The 12,263-nt window shown below is 64.6% G+C and overlaps 1 protein-coding gene across 1 annotated transcript; it reads right to left on the bottom strand.

Moving 5' to 3' along the window:
- Window positions 1-15: 15 nt before the first annotated feature.
- METTL3 (methyltransferase 3, N6-adenosine-methyltransferase complex catalytic subunit) lies at window positions 16-6,315 on the bottom strand. Its single transcript, XM_075912309.2, has 11 exons — window positions 6,134-6,315; window positions 4,748-4,938; window positions 4,159-4,557; window positions 3,731-3,906; window positions 2,914-3,130; window positions 2,325-2,512; window positions 2,143-2,181; window positions 1,939-2,047; window positions 1,794-1,859; window positions 1,365-1,477; window positions 16-166 (listed from the first exon to the last, which is right to left on the bottom strand). Exons 1-11 carry the CDS (start codon window positions 6,225-6,227, stop codon window positions 55-57), a joined length of 1,704 nt encoding a protein of 567 aa, XP_075768424.1. The 5' UTR covers window positions 6,228-6,315; the 3' UTR covers window positions 16-54.
- Between the last annotated feature and the right edge of the window lie 5,948 nt (window positions 6,316-12,263).

Raw genomic sequence — 12,263 nt, forward strand, 5'->3', positions numbered from 1 at the left:
CTGCCTGGTCCCAGCATCGGTTCTCGTGTTTTATTACAAAATACCCCCCTTCCCCTACATGTTCTTGGGCTTGGAGATGATGCCGTCAGGGTAGCGCTGCTTGAACTGCGCCACCACGTCCGGGTCCAGCAGGTGGATGCCGTCCAGCTGGTTGCCCAGGGTGATCCTGGCCAGAAGAGAAGGTGGAGTGAGAATGTGCCCGGGGAGGCTGCCAGCAGGGGAGGGGCTCGAGAGACAGCAGGCAGGGCCTCTGGTGCCGGGGGACACATCAGCACAGGGACTGAGCTAGACCCAGCCGGCAGAGCCTCTAGTGCCGGGGGACACACCAGCACAGGGACTGAGCTAGACCCAGCCGGCAGGGCCTCTGGTGCCGGGGGATACACCAGCACAGGGACTGAGCTAGAGAGACAGCCGGCAGGGCCTCTGGTGCCGGGGGAGACACCAGCACAGGGACTGAGCTAGACCCAGCCGGCAGGGCCTCTGGTGCCGGGGGACACACGAGCACAGGGACTGAGCTAGACCCAGCCGGCAGGGCCTCTGGTGCTGGGGGACACACCAGCACAGGGACTGAGCTAGAGAGACAGCCGGCAGGGCCCCTGGTGCCGGGGGACACACCAGCACAGGGACTGAGCTAGACCCAGCCGGCAGGGCCTCTGGTGCCGGGGGACACACCAGCACAGGGACTGAGCTAGACCCAGCCGGCAGGGCCTCTGGTGCCGGGGGACACACCAGCACAGGGACTGAGCTAGACCCAGCCGGCAGGGCCTCTGGTGCCGGGGGACACACGAGCACAGGGACTGAGCTAGACCCAGCCGGCAGGGCCTCTGGTGCCGGGGGATACACCAGCACAGGGACTGAGCTAGAGAGACAGCCGGCAGGGCCTCTGGTGCCGGGGGAGACACCAGCACAGGGACTGAGCTAGACCCAGCCGGCAGGGCCTCTGGTGCCGGGGGACACACGAGCACAGGGACTGAGCTATACCCAGCCGGCAGGGCCTCTGGTGCTGGGGGACACACCAGCACAGGGACTGAGCTAGAGAGACAGCCTGCAGGGCCCCTGGTGCCGGGGGACACACCAGCACAGGGACTGAGCTAGAGAGACAGCCGGCAGGGCCTCTAGTGCCGGGGGACACACCAGCACAGGGACTGAGCTAGACCCAGCCGGCAGGGCCTCTGGTGCCGGGGGACACACCAGCACAGGGACTGAGCTAGACCCAGCCGGCAGGGACCCTGGTGCCTGTGGACACCACCAGCACGGGTGGGGCCCTGATGCCTGGGAGGCTGCCGGCATGGACAGGGTTAGACAGTCGGCAGGGGCCCAAGCAGGTGCCAAAATGGGCTGGGCTGGAACGTTGGGCTGCTCACCAGTTGGGCTGCACGTTGTGGGGGCGGCCGAAGAGCTCAATCTTGCGGGTGCCAGGGGAGAGGCGCTCGATCATACCATAGATCTCGTCCGGCTTGTGGCTGGTGGAGCGGACCTGCAGGAGGAAGTGGATGGAGGGGGCTGTGGGGAGGAGGGAGTGGATGTTGGAGGGGGCCGCGGGGAGCAGGGCAGGAGGGAGCGGACGTTGGAGGGGGCCGTGGGGAGCAGGGCAGGAGGGAGCGGACGTTGGAGGGGGCCGCGGGGAGCAGGGCAGGAGGGAGCGGACGTTGGAGGGGGCCGCGGGGAGCAGGGCAGGAGGGGGCGGACGTTGGAGGGGGCCGCGGGGAGCAGGGCAGGAGGGAGCGGACGTTGGAGGGGGCCCTGGGGAGCAGGGCAGGAGCGCCAGTCGCTCCTAGCGGGGCTGGACTTACCTCAGCCACGATGACATCGCAGTCCAGGCCCCGGTTGAAGCCCTGGGGGTTCCCCTTGACCCCCACCTGCAGAGGGGAAAGGGGCTGAGTGGAGCCCAGAGAGCACTCCCAGAGCATCTGGCCCAGCCCCCGGCGCCCCCCATACCAGGCAGTGCTCCTTGCCATGGTTCAGCCAGTGCCCTGTCCGCCCCGTACGGATGATTCGCTGCAGCTGGTTGGTTTTCACCCAGATGATCTCGTCCACCCGCTCGTACCTGGGATAAAAAGCAGGGGGGGGGGGGGGAGTGTGTCAGTGAGGGGGAGGCAGCATCACGGGGGGGGGGGGGAGAGGGGGCAATGACTCACTCACCCCCAGAGATTGAGGCACTCGCGGCCCAGCTCCATGGCCCTGTGGGGAGAGTGAGGGGTGAGATGCTGAAGGGCTCCAGAGCCACCCTCCACCAGGGATCCCCAAAGCCGCATCTGCCCCAATGCCAGTGCCCAGCCCCGCCTGGGACCGGACCCCGCTCAGCCAGGGCCTCCCCCGCGTACCGACCAGTGACCCAGAGGAAGAGGAAGCCTTCGTCCTGCAGCACCGGGATGTTGAGGCGCCGCATTTCGTCGTCGGTCAGGGTGCCGTAGGGCAGCTCCATGTGGATGTCCCAGGGTGGGTCGGCCATGACCACTGCGAACTTCCCCAGGATGCTGACGTCCAGGTAGCGGATGTCGCAGCAGATCCACTGCAGGGGGGTGCGTGTCAGAGACAAAACGGGAACCTCTAGCCCAGCCCCAGGCTGCTGCTGGGGTGTCAGACGCCCCCAGGGCCTCCATCTCCCAAAATGGCTCAGGCTGCTGATGGGGCCACAGGCGTGTGTCAGGCTCCCTGCCCCTAATGGGACCCCCAGAGCCACTTCATCCCACAACCCTGTTTATCAGCCCCCCACCCTTCAAACCTGCCCCCAGCGACCTGACAGCTCCACTCTGGCTCCAGCATCCCCCCACATCCTGCTCTCCGGGTACAACAGACCCACAGTGGGTGGGGGGCAGTGCCCAAGGCCCCCCATGCCTTCCCCCATCAGCCTCCCATGACCCCAGCCCTGCTGCCAGTCCCACCCCTCCCTACTTGCTGCGCTCATGGTACCTGTGGGGGGAAGAGGCGGTCGATGCTGGGGTCCCCGCCCACTGCCTGGGGCAGCGCCAGCTCCTGCCCGGGGTTGTGCTCGTGGCCCCCGGGGGCCGCTAGGTCAGCGCAGGCGTCGATCTCATAGTGCACGTACTTGCAGGTGTCCATGTGGAAGCAGGTGTTGAGGAAGGAGCAGTCGCCCAGGGACTCATCTGTGTGCTTGTTAATAATGCGCCTGGGCAGACGCGGGGAAGGGAAAGATACACGGACGTGGAACCCAGGTGTCCGGGTTATCGACCCTGCCCTTCGCCCGGCTGGACCTCTCCCCTCCCAGAGCCCAGGGCCCAAGCCCACCAGCCCCACTCCCTCCTAGAGATGGGAGAGAACCCAGGCGCCCCGGCTCTAACCCACCAACCCCCCCCTTCCCAGAGCTGCAGAGAACCCAGGCGCCCCGGCTCTAACCCACCAACACACCCCCCCCCTTCCCAGAGCTGCAGAGAACCCAGGCGCCCCGGCTCTAACCCACCAACGCCCCCCCCCTCCCCTTCCCAGAGCTGCAGAGAACCCAGGCGCCCCGGCTCTAACCCACCAACCGCCCCCCTTCCCAGAGCTGCAGAGAATCCAGGCGCTCCGGCTCTAACCCACCAACGCCCCCCCCCCAACCCCCCCCCCTCCCCTTCCCAGAGCTGCAGAGAACCCGGGCGCTCCGGCTCTAACCCACCAACGCCCCCCCCCCCTTCCCAGAGCTGCAGAGAACCCAGGCGCCCCGGCTCTAACCCACCAACCCCCCCCCCTTCCCAGAGCTGCAGAGAACCCAGGTGTTCTGGGCTCCAACCTGAAGTGCAGCTTGCGGCAGGGCCGCTCGGCGTCCGTGGCTTTCACGCACTCCTCCTTGGTGCCATAGTCACAGAACTCCTGCACCTGGGCGCGGCCACGCGACCGGAACTTCTCCACGATCGACTGCTCCTTGGCCGTTGTGGTGTTCAGCAGCTCCAGGATCTCCTGGCTCACCTGGGGGGTGGGAGAGCAAGGAGAAGAACCCAGGAGTCTGGGGTTCCCTTCCCCCCCATCCCACTCTGCTCCCAGGTGTTGGGAGAGAACCCAGGAGACTGGGCTCCCAGCTCTAGATCCCACTCACTGTAGAGCCAGAGCAAGAAAGTCCCCTGGCTCTGTGCCCCCTGCCCTCCCACCTGAGCAGGGAGAGGACCCAGCATTGGATCCCCATCCAATGGCCAGGGTGGGACCCAGGTGTCCGGCTGGTACCTTCTTACTCTGCTGCTCCTTGGTGGACTGTTGGCTCAACAGGCTCTCAATCTCCAGGTCCAGGTCGGATGCCTGCTTCCGAGACTTCTTGGCCGGCTCCTTGGCCGGCTCCAAGGCGGCTGAGGCAGAGGGGGCAGTGCCGGCGGGGGAAGAAACAGCACCCCCAGTCTCCTGCTCTGCCCATCGCTTCTGGCCCCCAGTGCTGCCCTGCTCTGCAGGGCCCTTGCGCTCTGCCACGGCGCCCATCATGGCTGAGAGCTTGGAGTGGTCAGCGTAAGTGACCAGCGTGGGCTGCTCCTCATCGTCCTGCAACAGCCCCCGGCGCACCTCGATCAACTCCTGCGCCGCAAACTTCTGTAGAAGGCCCTCCACGCTGCGCTGGGTGACGGGCGCCTCTGGCTGCAGGACACACAGGGTGGTGGGGCAGGGCAAGTGTGGAGTCACCCCCCAAGTTACCCCCAGAGAGGGAAAGAGGGGTTAGCACGTCAGTGGATCTCCTGAGCTGGGGAAGGAGGGAACAGCCCAGGAGATGGGGAAGAGGGCTCTGCAGCATCAGTGGGGGTGCAGGGGAATGGGGCTGGGCTCTCACCGTAGAGATGGCCAGGCAGATGGAGAGGGCATCAGTGGGCAGAGCCAGTCCCAGGTCGGAGAGGTGCTGCAGCAGCTTCTTCTCCAGCTCGGGGTCCGTGGCCAGCTCCCTGGCGGCATTGCTGGGCGTGGGGGCTGCGGGCACCGGACTGTCGCTGCGGAAGGGTGACACCAGCTCTGGGTTCCTGAGATCTGAGGAGAGAAACAGGATGAGGCCAGGCAGCCTGCTGGGCCGTTGCTCCCACCCCCCCACCCCGCCAGGCAGCCTGCTGGGCCGCTGCTCCCACCCCCCCCCCCGCCAGGCAGCCTGCTGGGCCGTTGCTCCCACCCCCCGCACCAGGCAGCCTGCTGGGCCGCTGCTCCCCCCCCCCCCACCAGGCAGCCTGCTGGGCCGCTGCTCCCACCCCCCCCCCACCAGGCAGCCTGCTGAGCCGCTGCTCCCCCCCCCCCCACCAGGCAGCCTGCTGGGCCGCTGCTCCCCCCCCCCCCACCAGGCAGCCTGCTGGGCCGCTGCTCCCCCCCCCCCACCAGGCAGCCTGCTGGGCCGCTGCTCCCCCCCCCCCCCCCACCAGGCAGCCTGCTGGGCCGTTGCTCCCACCCCCCCCACCAGGCAGCCTGCTGGGCCGTTGCTCCCACCCCCCCCCGCCAGGCAGCCTGCTGGGTCGTTGCTCCCACCCCCCCCCACCAGGCAGCCTGCTGGGCCGTTGCTCCCACCCCCCCCCACCAGGCAGCCTGCTGGGCCGTTGCTCCCACCCCCCGCACCAGGCAGCCTGCTGGGCCGCTGCTCCCCCCCCCCCCCCCAGGCAGCCTGCTGGGCCGTTGCTCCCACCCCCCCCCACCAGGCAGCCTGCTGGGCCGTTGCTCCCACCCCCCCCCACCAGGCAGCCTGCTGGGCCGTTGCTCCCACCCCCCGCACCAGGCAGCCTGCTGGGCCGCTGCTCCCCCCCCCCCCCCCCACCCACCAGGCAGCCTGCTGGGCCGCTGCTCCCACCCCCCGCGCCACCTGCCCCAAGCCCCTTGGGCGTCTGTCGCACCCACCCGCTGGCCCCCTCCTGGTGCCCTTTGCACCTCCCCCGCGTCCTGCCCCTGGGCCCCCAATCACACCGCTTGCCCTTTGACCCTGTGTCCCCACTGCCCCCGTGCCCTTTGACCCCAACTCCTCAAAGACACCCCACCCCCCACTGCACGGTGCCCTTTGACCTCTGAACCCTTACGGGTTCCTAATGGCCTTGTGCCCTTTGACCCCCACCCCGTGTGCCCTTTGAACTCCACTGACCCCACTTGCCTTCGCGCCCTTTGACCCTGCTCCTGCCCCCTGACCTCACTGCATCACTCGCGCCCTCTGACCCCGCGACCCCTCCCTGCCCTTTGACCCCCCGCACCCCACCCAGCGGATCCTGCTTCCGCCGCCGCTGGAGCCGCTCCCGCAGCGAGTCCAGCTGCTTCTTGTGGGCCTGGATCGAGCTCCACGTGTCCGACATGGTGCGGCCCCGCCGCCCTGCCCGATGCTGCGCCGCCGGGCCGCGAACCCGAGCCGCCGGAAGTGCCTCCGGGGGGACGGGGATAAGAAGTGCGCTCTTCCGGTTTCTGCCCGCACCGCGAAGGCGCCGCCGCCATAACGTCTGTTGGCAAGCGGGCGCCATCTTGGTTTCGGGTGTTGTGCGCAAGGCAGCCATCTTGGTTAAGGGTATTTTAAGCCACCATCTTGGTTATCTTTTTTTTTTTTTTTTTAAATAAGGCGGCCATTTCATTTACTGGCAAACGACGGCCATCTTGCTTTTAAAGCCCTCCCACGGCGGCCATGTCTGGCTCTGGCAAAGTGCGGCCGGCACCGTGGCTAGGGAAGAAAGGCGCCGTCTTGGCAGCCATCTTTGTTCCTGGCACTGGCTCGTCATAGGCGTCCCCTGTAGGTGGACTCCGGCCAGCCATGCTGGTGGTTCGGCGCCGGGGCTGCAGCCCGCCAGTGGTGTCTCACACGAAGGCAGGGAACAGAGGGTGTTGCCACCGCCCTACTGCGAAGCCATGGTGGCCATGTTGGTTCCTGGCACGGTCCTGACTGCCATCCCTGCAGGCGCATGAAGGCGGCCATCTTGGTCACTGGCAAGAGGGTGTGAAGCCAGGCCCATCCTGGCACGAAGCAGCCTGGTCCCGATCCTGGGGGCTGATAGACACCATGTGCTCTTCCTCCAGCGCTGTGCGCCCCCTCCCCCACATGCAGCCACCTGTGGGGGCAGCTGGAGAGGGCTGGGTGACAGCACACTCATCCCCCCTGCCCCTCTGCAGTTCACCCCCTCACAGGGATCCCGACTTCCCCCGCTGCGTGCCACTGCTGCCAATGGGAAACGGGGAAGCGCTGCATTGCCGGCTTCCCATCCCAACTCTGCCAGACCTGCTGGCCTCGAATCCTCCCCTAGCTGCAAAGAACTCCCCAGCAGCCCTGACTTTAGCCTGGGGCTGGCAGGGGGCCACTCTCCCTGGCCACAGGGCAGATGCATGTGGGGGAAGAGAGGCAAATGCACAAGAAGGGCAGCAGGGCTGGAGGGAGAGAGAAGGCTGGAGGGGCCCTGCACCAGAGGCAGCTGGGGAGCATTATGGGAAGCTGGCAAGGGAGGGGCAAAGACCCAAGCCAGGAGAGGGGGTATCTGTAATTTGCTGGGGAGTGTGTGCAGCATCCTCGCCCCCAGGAAACATGTACCCCTTGCTGCATGTGAATGTGTGTGTGTGTCCCTCCTGTCCCTTGCTGCATGTGAATGTGTGTGTGTGTCTCTCCTGCTCCCTGCCCGGTGTGTGACCGTGCTAGGGGCGTGTATATGTGTGTGTCTCTCCTGCCCCCTGCCCGGTGTGTGACCGTGTTAGGGGCGTGTATATGTGTGTGTCTCTCCTGCCCACTGCCCGGTGTGTGACCGTGCTAGGGGTGTGTATATGTGAGTGTCTCTCCTGCTCCCTGCCCAGTGTGTGACCGTGCTAGGGGCGTGTATATGTGTGTGTCTCTCCTGCCCCCTGCCTGGTGTGTGACCGTGCTAGGGGCGTGTATATGTGTGTGTCTCTCCTGCCCCCTGCCCGGTGTGTGACCGTGCTAGGGGCGTGTATATGTGTGTGTCTCTCCTGCTCCCTGCCCGGTGTCTGACCGTGCTAGGGGCGTGTATATGTGTGTGTCTCTCCTGCCCCCTGCCCGGTGTGTGACCGTGCTAGGGGCGTGTATATGTGTGTGTCTCTCCTGCCCCCTGCCCGGTGTGTGACCGTGCTAGGGGCGTGTATATGTGTGTGTCTCTCCTGCTCCCTGCCCGGTGTGTGACCGTGCTAGGGGCGTGTATATGTGTGTGTCTCTCCTGCTCCCTGCCCGGTGTGTGACCGTGCTAGGGGCGTGTATATGTGTGTGTCTCTCCTGCCCACTGCCTGGAGTGTGACCGTGCTAGGGGCGTGTATATGTGTGTGTCTCTCCTGCCCACTGCCCGGTGTGTGACCGTGCTAGGGGCGTGTATATGTGTGTGTCTCTCCTGCCCACTGCCCGGTGTGTGACCGTGCTAGGGGCGTGTATATGTGTGTGTCTCTCCTGCCCCCTGCCCGGTGTGTGACCGTGCTAGGGGCGTGTATATGTGTGTGTCTCTCCTGCCCCCTGCCCTGTGTGTGACCGTGCTAGGGGTGTGTATATGTGTGTGTCTCTCCTGCTCCCTGCCCGGTGTGTGACCGTGCTAGGGGCGTGTATATGTGTGTGTCTCTCCTGTCCCCTGCCCGGTGTGTGACCGTGCTAGGGGTGTGTATATGTGTGTGTCTCTCCTGCCCCCTGCCTGGTGTGTGACCGTGCTAGGGGCGTGTATATGTGTGTGTCTCTCCTGCTCCCTGCCCGGTGTGTGACCGTGCTAGGGGCGTGTATATGTGTGTGTCTCTCCTGCTCCCTGCCCGGTGTGTGACCGTGCTAGGGGCGTGTATATGAGTGTGTCTCTCCTGCTCCCTGCCCGGTGTGTGACCGTGCTAGTGGCGTGTATATGTGTGTGTCTCTCCTGCCCCCTGCCCGGGGTGTGACCGTGCTAGGGGCGTGTATATGTGTGTGTCTCTCCTGCTCCCTGCCCGGTGTGTGACCGTGTTAGGGGCGTGTATATGTGTGTGTCTCTCCTGCTCCCTGCCCGGTGTGTGACCGTGCTAGGGGCGTGTATATGTGTGTGTCTCTCCTGCTCCCTGCCCGGTTTGTGACCGTGCTAGGGGCGTGTATATGTGTGTGTCTCTCCTGCTCCCTGCCCGGTGTGTGACCGTGCTAGGGGCGTGTATATGTGTGTGTCTCTCCTGCCCCCTGCCTGGTGTGTCACTGTGCTAGGGGCGTGTATATGTGTGTGTCTCTCCTGCCCCCTGCCTGGTGTGTCACCGTGCTAGGGGCGTGTATATGTGTGTGTCTCTCCTGCCCCCTGCCCGGTGTGTGACCGTGCTAGGGGCGTGTATATGTGTGTGTCTCTCCTGTCCCCTGCCCGGTGTGTGACTGAGCTAGGGGCGTGTATATGTGTGTGTCTCTCCTGCTCCCTGCCCGGTGTGTGACCGTGCTAGGGTTGTGTATATGTGTGTGTCTCTCCTGCTCCCTGCCCGGTGTGTGACCGTGCTAGGGGCGTGTATATGTGTGTGTCTCTCCTGCCCCCTGCCCGGTGTGTGACCGTGCTAGGGGCGTGTATATGTGTGTGTCTCTCCTGCCCCCTGCCTGGTGTGTGACCGTGCTAGGGGTGTGTATATGTGTGTGTCTCTCCTGCCCCCTGCCCGGTGTGTGACCGTACTAGGGGTGTGTATATGTGTGTGTCTCTCCTGCCCCCTGCGTGGTGTGTGACCGTGCTAGGGGCGTGTATATGTGTGTGTCTCTCCTGGTCCCTGCCCGGTGTGTGACCGTGCTAGGGGTGTGTATATGTGTGTGTCTCTCCTGCCCACTGCCCGGTGTGTGACCGTGCTAGGGGTGTGTATATGTGTGTGTCTCTCCTGCCCCCTGCCCGGTGTGTGACCGTGCTAGGGGCGTGTATATGTGTGTGTCTCTCCTGCCCCCTGCCCGGTGTGTGACCGTGCTAGGGGTGTGTATATGTGTGTGTCTCTCCTGCCCCCTGCCCGGTGTGTGACCGTACTAGGGGTGTGTATATGTGTGTGTCTCTCCTGCCCCCTGCCTGGTGTGTGACCGTGCTAGGGGCGTGTATATGTGTGTGTCTCTCCTGGTCCCTGCCCGGTGTGTGACCGTGCTAGGGGTGTGTATATGTGTGTGTCTCTCCTGCCCACTGCCCGGTGTGTGACCGTGCTAGGGGTGTGTATATGTGTGTGTCTCTCCTGCCCCCTGCCCGGTGTGTGACCGTGCTAGGGGTGTGTATATGTGTGTGTCTCTCCTGCCCCCTGCCCGGTGTGTGACCGTGCTAGGGGTGTGTATATGTGTGTGTCTCTCCTGCCCCCTGCCCGGTGTGTGACCGTGCTAGGGGTGTGTATATGTGTGTCTCTCTCCTGCCCCCTGCCCGGTGTGTGACCGTGCTAGGGGTGTGTATATGTGTGTGTCTCTCCTGCCCCCTGCCCGGTGTGTGACCGTGCTAGGGGCGTGTATATGTGTGTGTCTCTCCTGCCCCCTGCCTGGTGTGTGACCGTGCTAGGGGCGTGTATATGTGTGTGTCTCTCCTGCCCCCTGTCCGGTGTGTGACCGTGCTAGGGGCGTGTATATGTGTGTGTCTCTCCTGCTCCCTGCCCGGTGTGTGACCGTGCTAGGGGTGTGTATATGTGTGTGTCTCTCCTGCCCCCTGCCCGGTGTGTGACCGTGCTAGGGGCGTGTATATGTGTGTGTCTCTCCTGCTCCCTGCCCGGTGTGTGACCGTGCTAGGGGTGTGTATATGTGTGTGTCTCTCCTGCCCCCTGTCCGGTGTGTGACCGTGCTAGGGGCGTGTATATGTGTGTGTCTCTCCTGCCCCCTGCCCGGTGTGTGACCGTGCTAGGGGCGTGTATATGTGTGTGTCTCTCCTGCCCCCTGCCCGGTGTGTGACCGTGCTAGGGGCGTGTATATGTGTGTGTCTCTCCTGCCCCCTGCCCGGTGTGTGACCGTGCTAGGGGCGTGTATATGTGTGTGTCTTTCCTGCCCCCTGCCCGGGGTGTGACCGTGCTAGGGGCGTGTATATGTGTGTGTCTCTCCTGCCCCCTGCCCGGGGTGTGACCGTGCTAGGGGCGTGTATATGTGTGTGTCTCTCCTGCCCACTGCCCGGTGTGTGACCGTGCTAGGGGCGTGTATATGTGTGTGTCTCTCCTGCCCCCTGCCCGGTGTGTGACTGTGCTAGGGGCGTGTATATGTGTGTGTCTCTCCTGCCCCCTGCCCGGTGTGTGACCGTGCTAGGGGCGTGTATATGTGTGTGTCTCTCCTGCTCCCTGCCCGGTGTGTGACCGTGCTAGGGGCGTGTATATGTGTGTGTCTCTCCTGCCCCCTGCCCGGTGTGTGACCGTGCTAGGGGCGTGTATATGTGTGTGTCTCTCCTGCCCCCTGCCCGGTGTGTGACCGTGCTAGGGGCGTGTATATGTGTGTGTCTCTCCTGCTCCCTGCCCGGTGTGTGACCGTGCTAGGGGTGTGTATATGTGTGTGTCTCTCCTGCTCCCTGCCCGGTGTGTGACCGTGCTAGGGGTGTGTATATGTGTGTGTCTCTCCTGCTCCCTGCCCGGTGTGTGACCGTGCTAGGGGTGTGTATATGTGTGTGTCTCTCCTGTCCCCTGCCCGGTGTGTGACCGTGCTAGGGGCGTGTATATGTGTGTGTCTCTCCTGCCCACTGCCCGGTGTGTGACCGTGCTTGGGGCGTGTATATGTGTGTCTCTCTCCTGCCCCCTGCCCGGTGTGTGACCGTGCTAGGGGCGTGTATATGTGTGTGTCTCTCCTGCTCCCTGCCTGGTTTGTGACCGTGCTAGGGGCGTGTATATGTGTGTGTCTCTCCTGCTCCCTGCCCGGTGTGTGACTGTGCTAGGGGCGTGTATATGTGTGTGTCTCTCCTGCTCCCTGCCCGGTGTGTGACCGTGCTAGGGGCGTGTATATGTGTGTGTCTCTCCTGCCCCCTGCCCGGTGTGTGACCGTGCTAGGGGCGTGTATATGTGTGTGTCTCTCCTGCCCACTGCCCGGTGTGTGACCGTGCTAGGGGCGTGTATATGTGTGTGTCTCTCCTGCTCCCTGCCTGGTGTGTGACCGTGCTTGGTGCGTGTATATGTGTGTGTCTCTCCTGCCCACTGCCTGGTGTGTGACCGTGCTAGGGGCGTGTATATGTGTGTGTCTCTCCTGCTCCCTGCCCGGTGTGTGACCGTGCTAGGGGCGTGTATATGTGTGTGTCTCTCCTGCTCCCTGCCTGGTGTGTGACCGTGCTTGGTGCGTGTATATGTGTGTGTCTCTCCTGCTCCCTGCCCGGTGTGTGACCGTGCTAGGGGCGTGTATATGTGTGTGTCTCTCCTGCTCCCTGCCTGGTGTGTGACCGTGCTTGGTGCGTGTATATGTGTGTGTCTCTCCTGCTCCCTGCCCGGTGTGTGACCGTGCTAGGGGCGTGTATATG

The sequence above is a fragment of the Pelodiscus sinensis genome, chromosome 30, assembly GCF_052426305.1.
Source record: "Pelodiscus sinensis isolate ZL-2025 chromosome 30, ASM5242630v1, whole genome shotgun sequence".
In the NCBI taxonomy this organism is placed as follows: Eukaryota; Metazoa; Chordata; order Testudines; family Trionychidae; genus Pelodiscus; species Pelodiscus sinensis.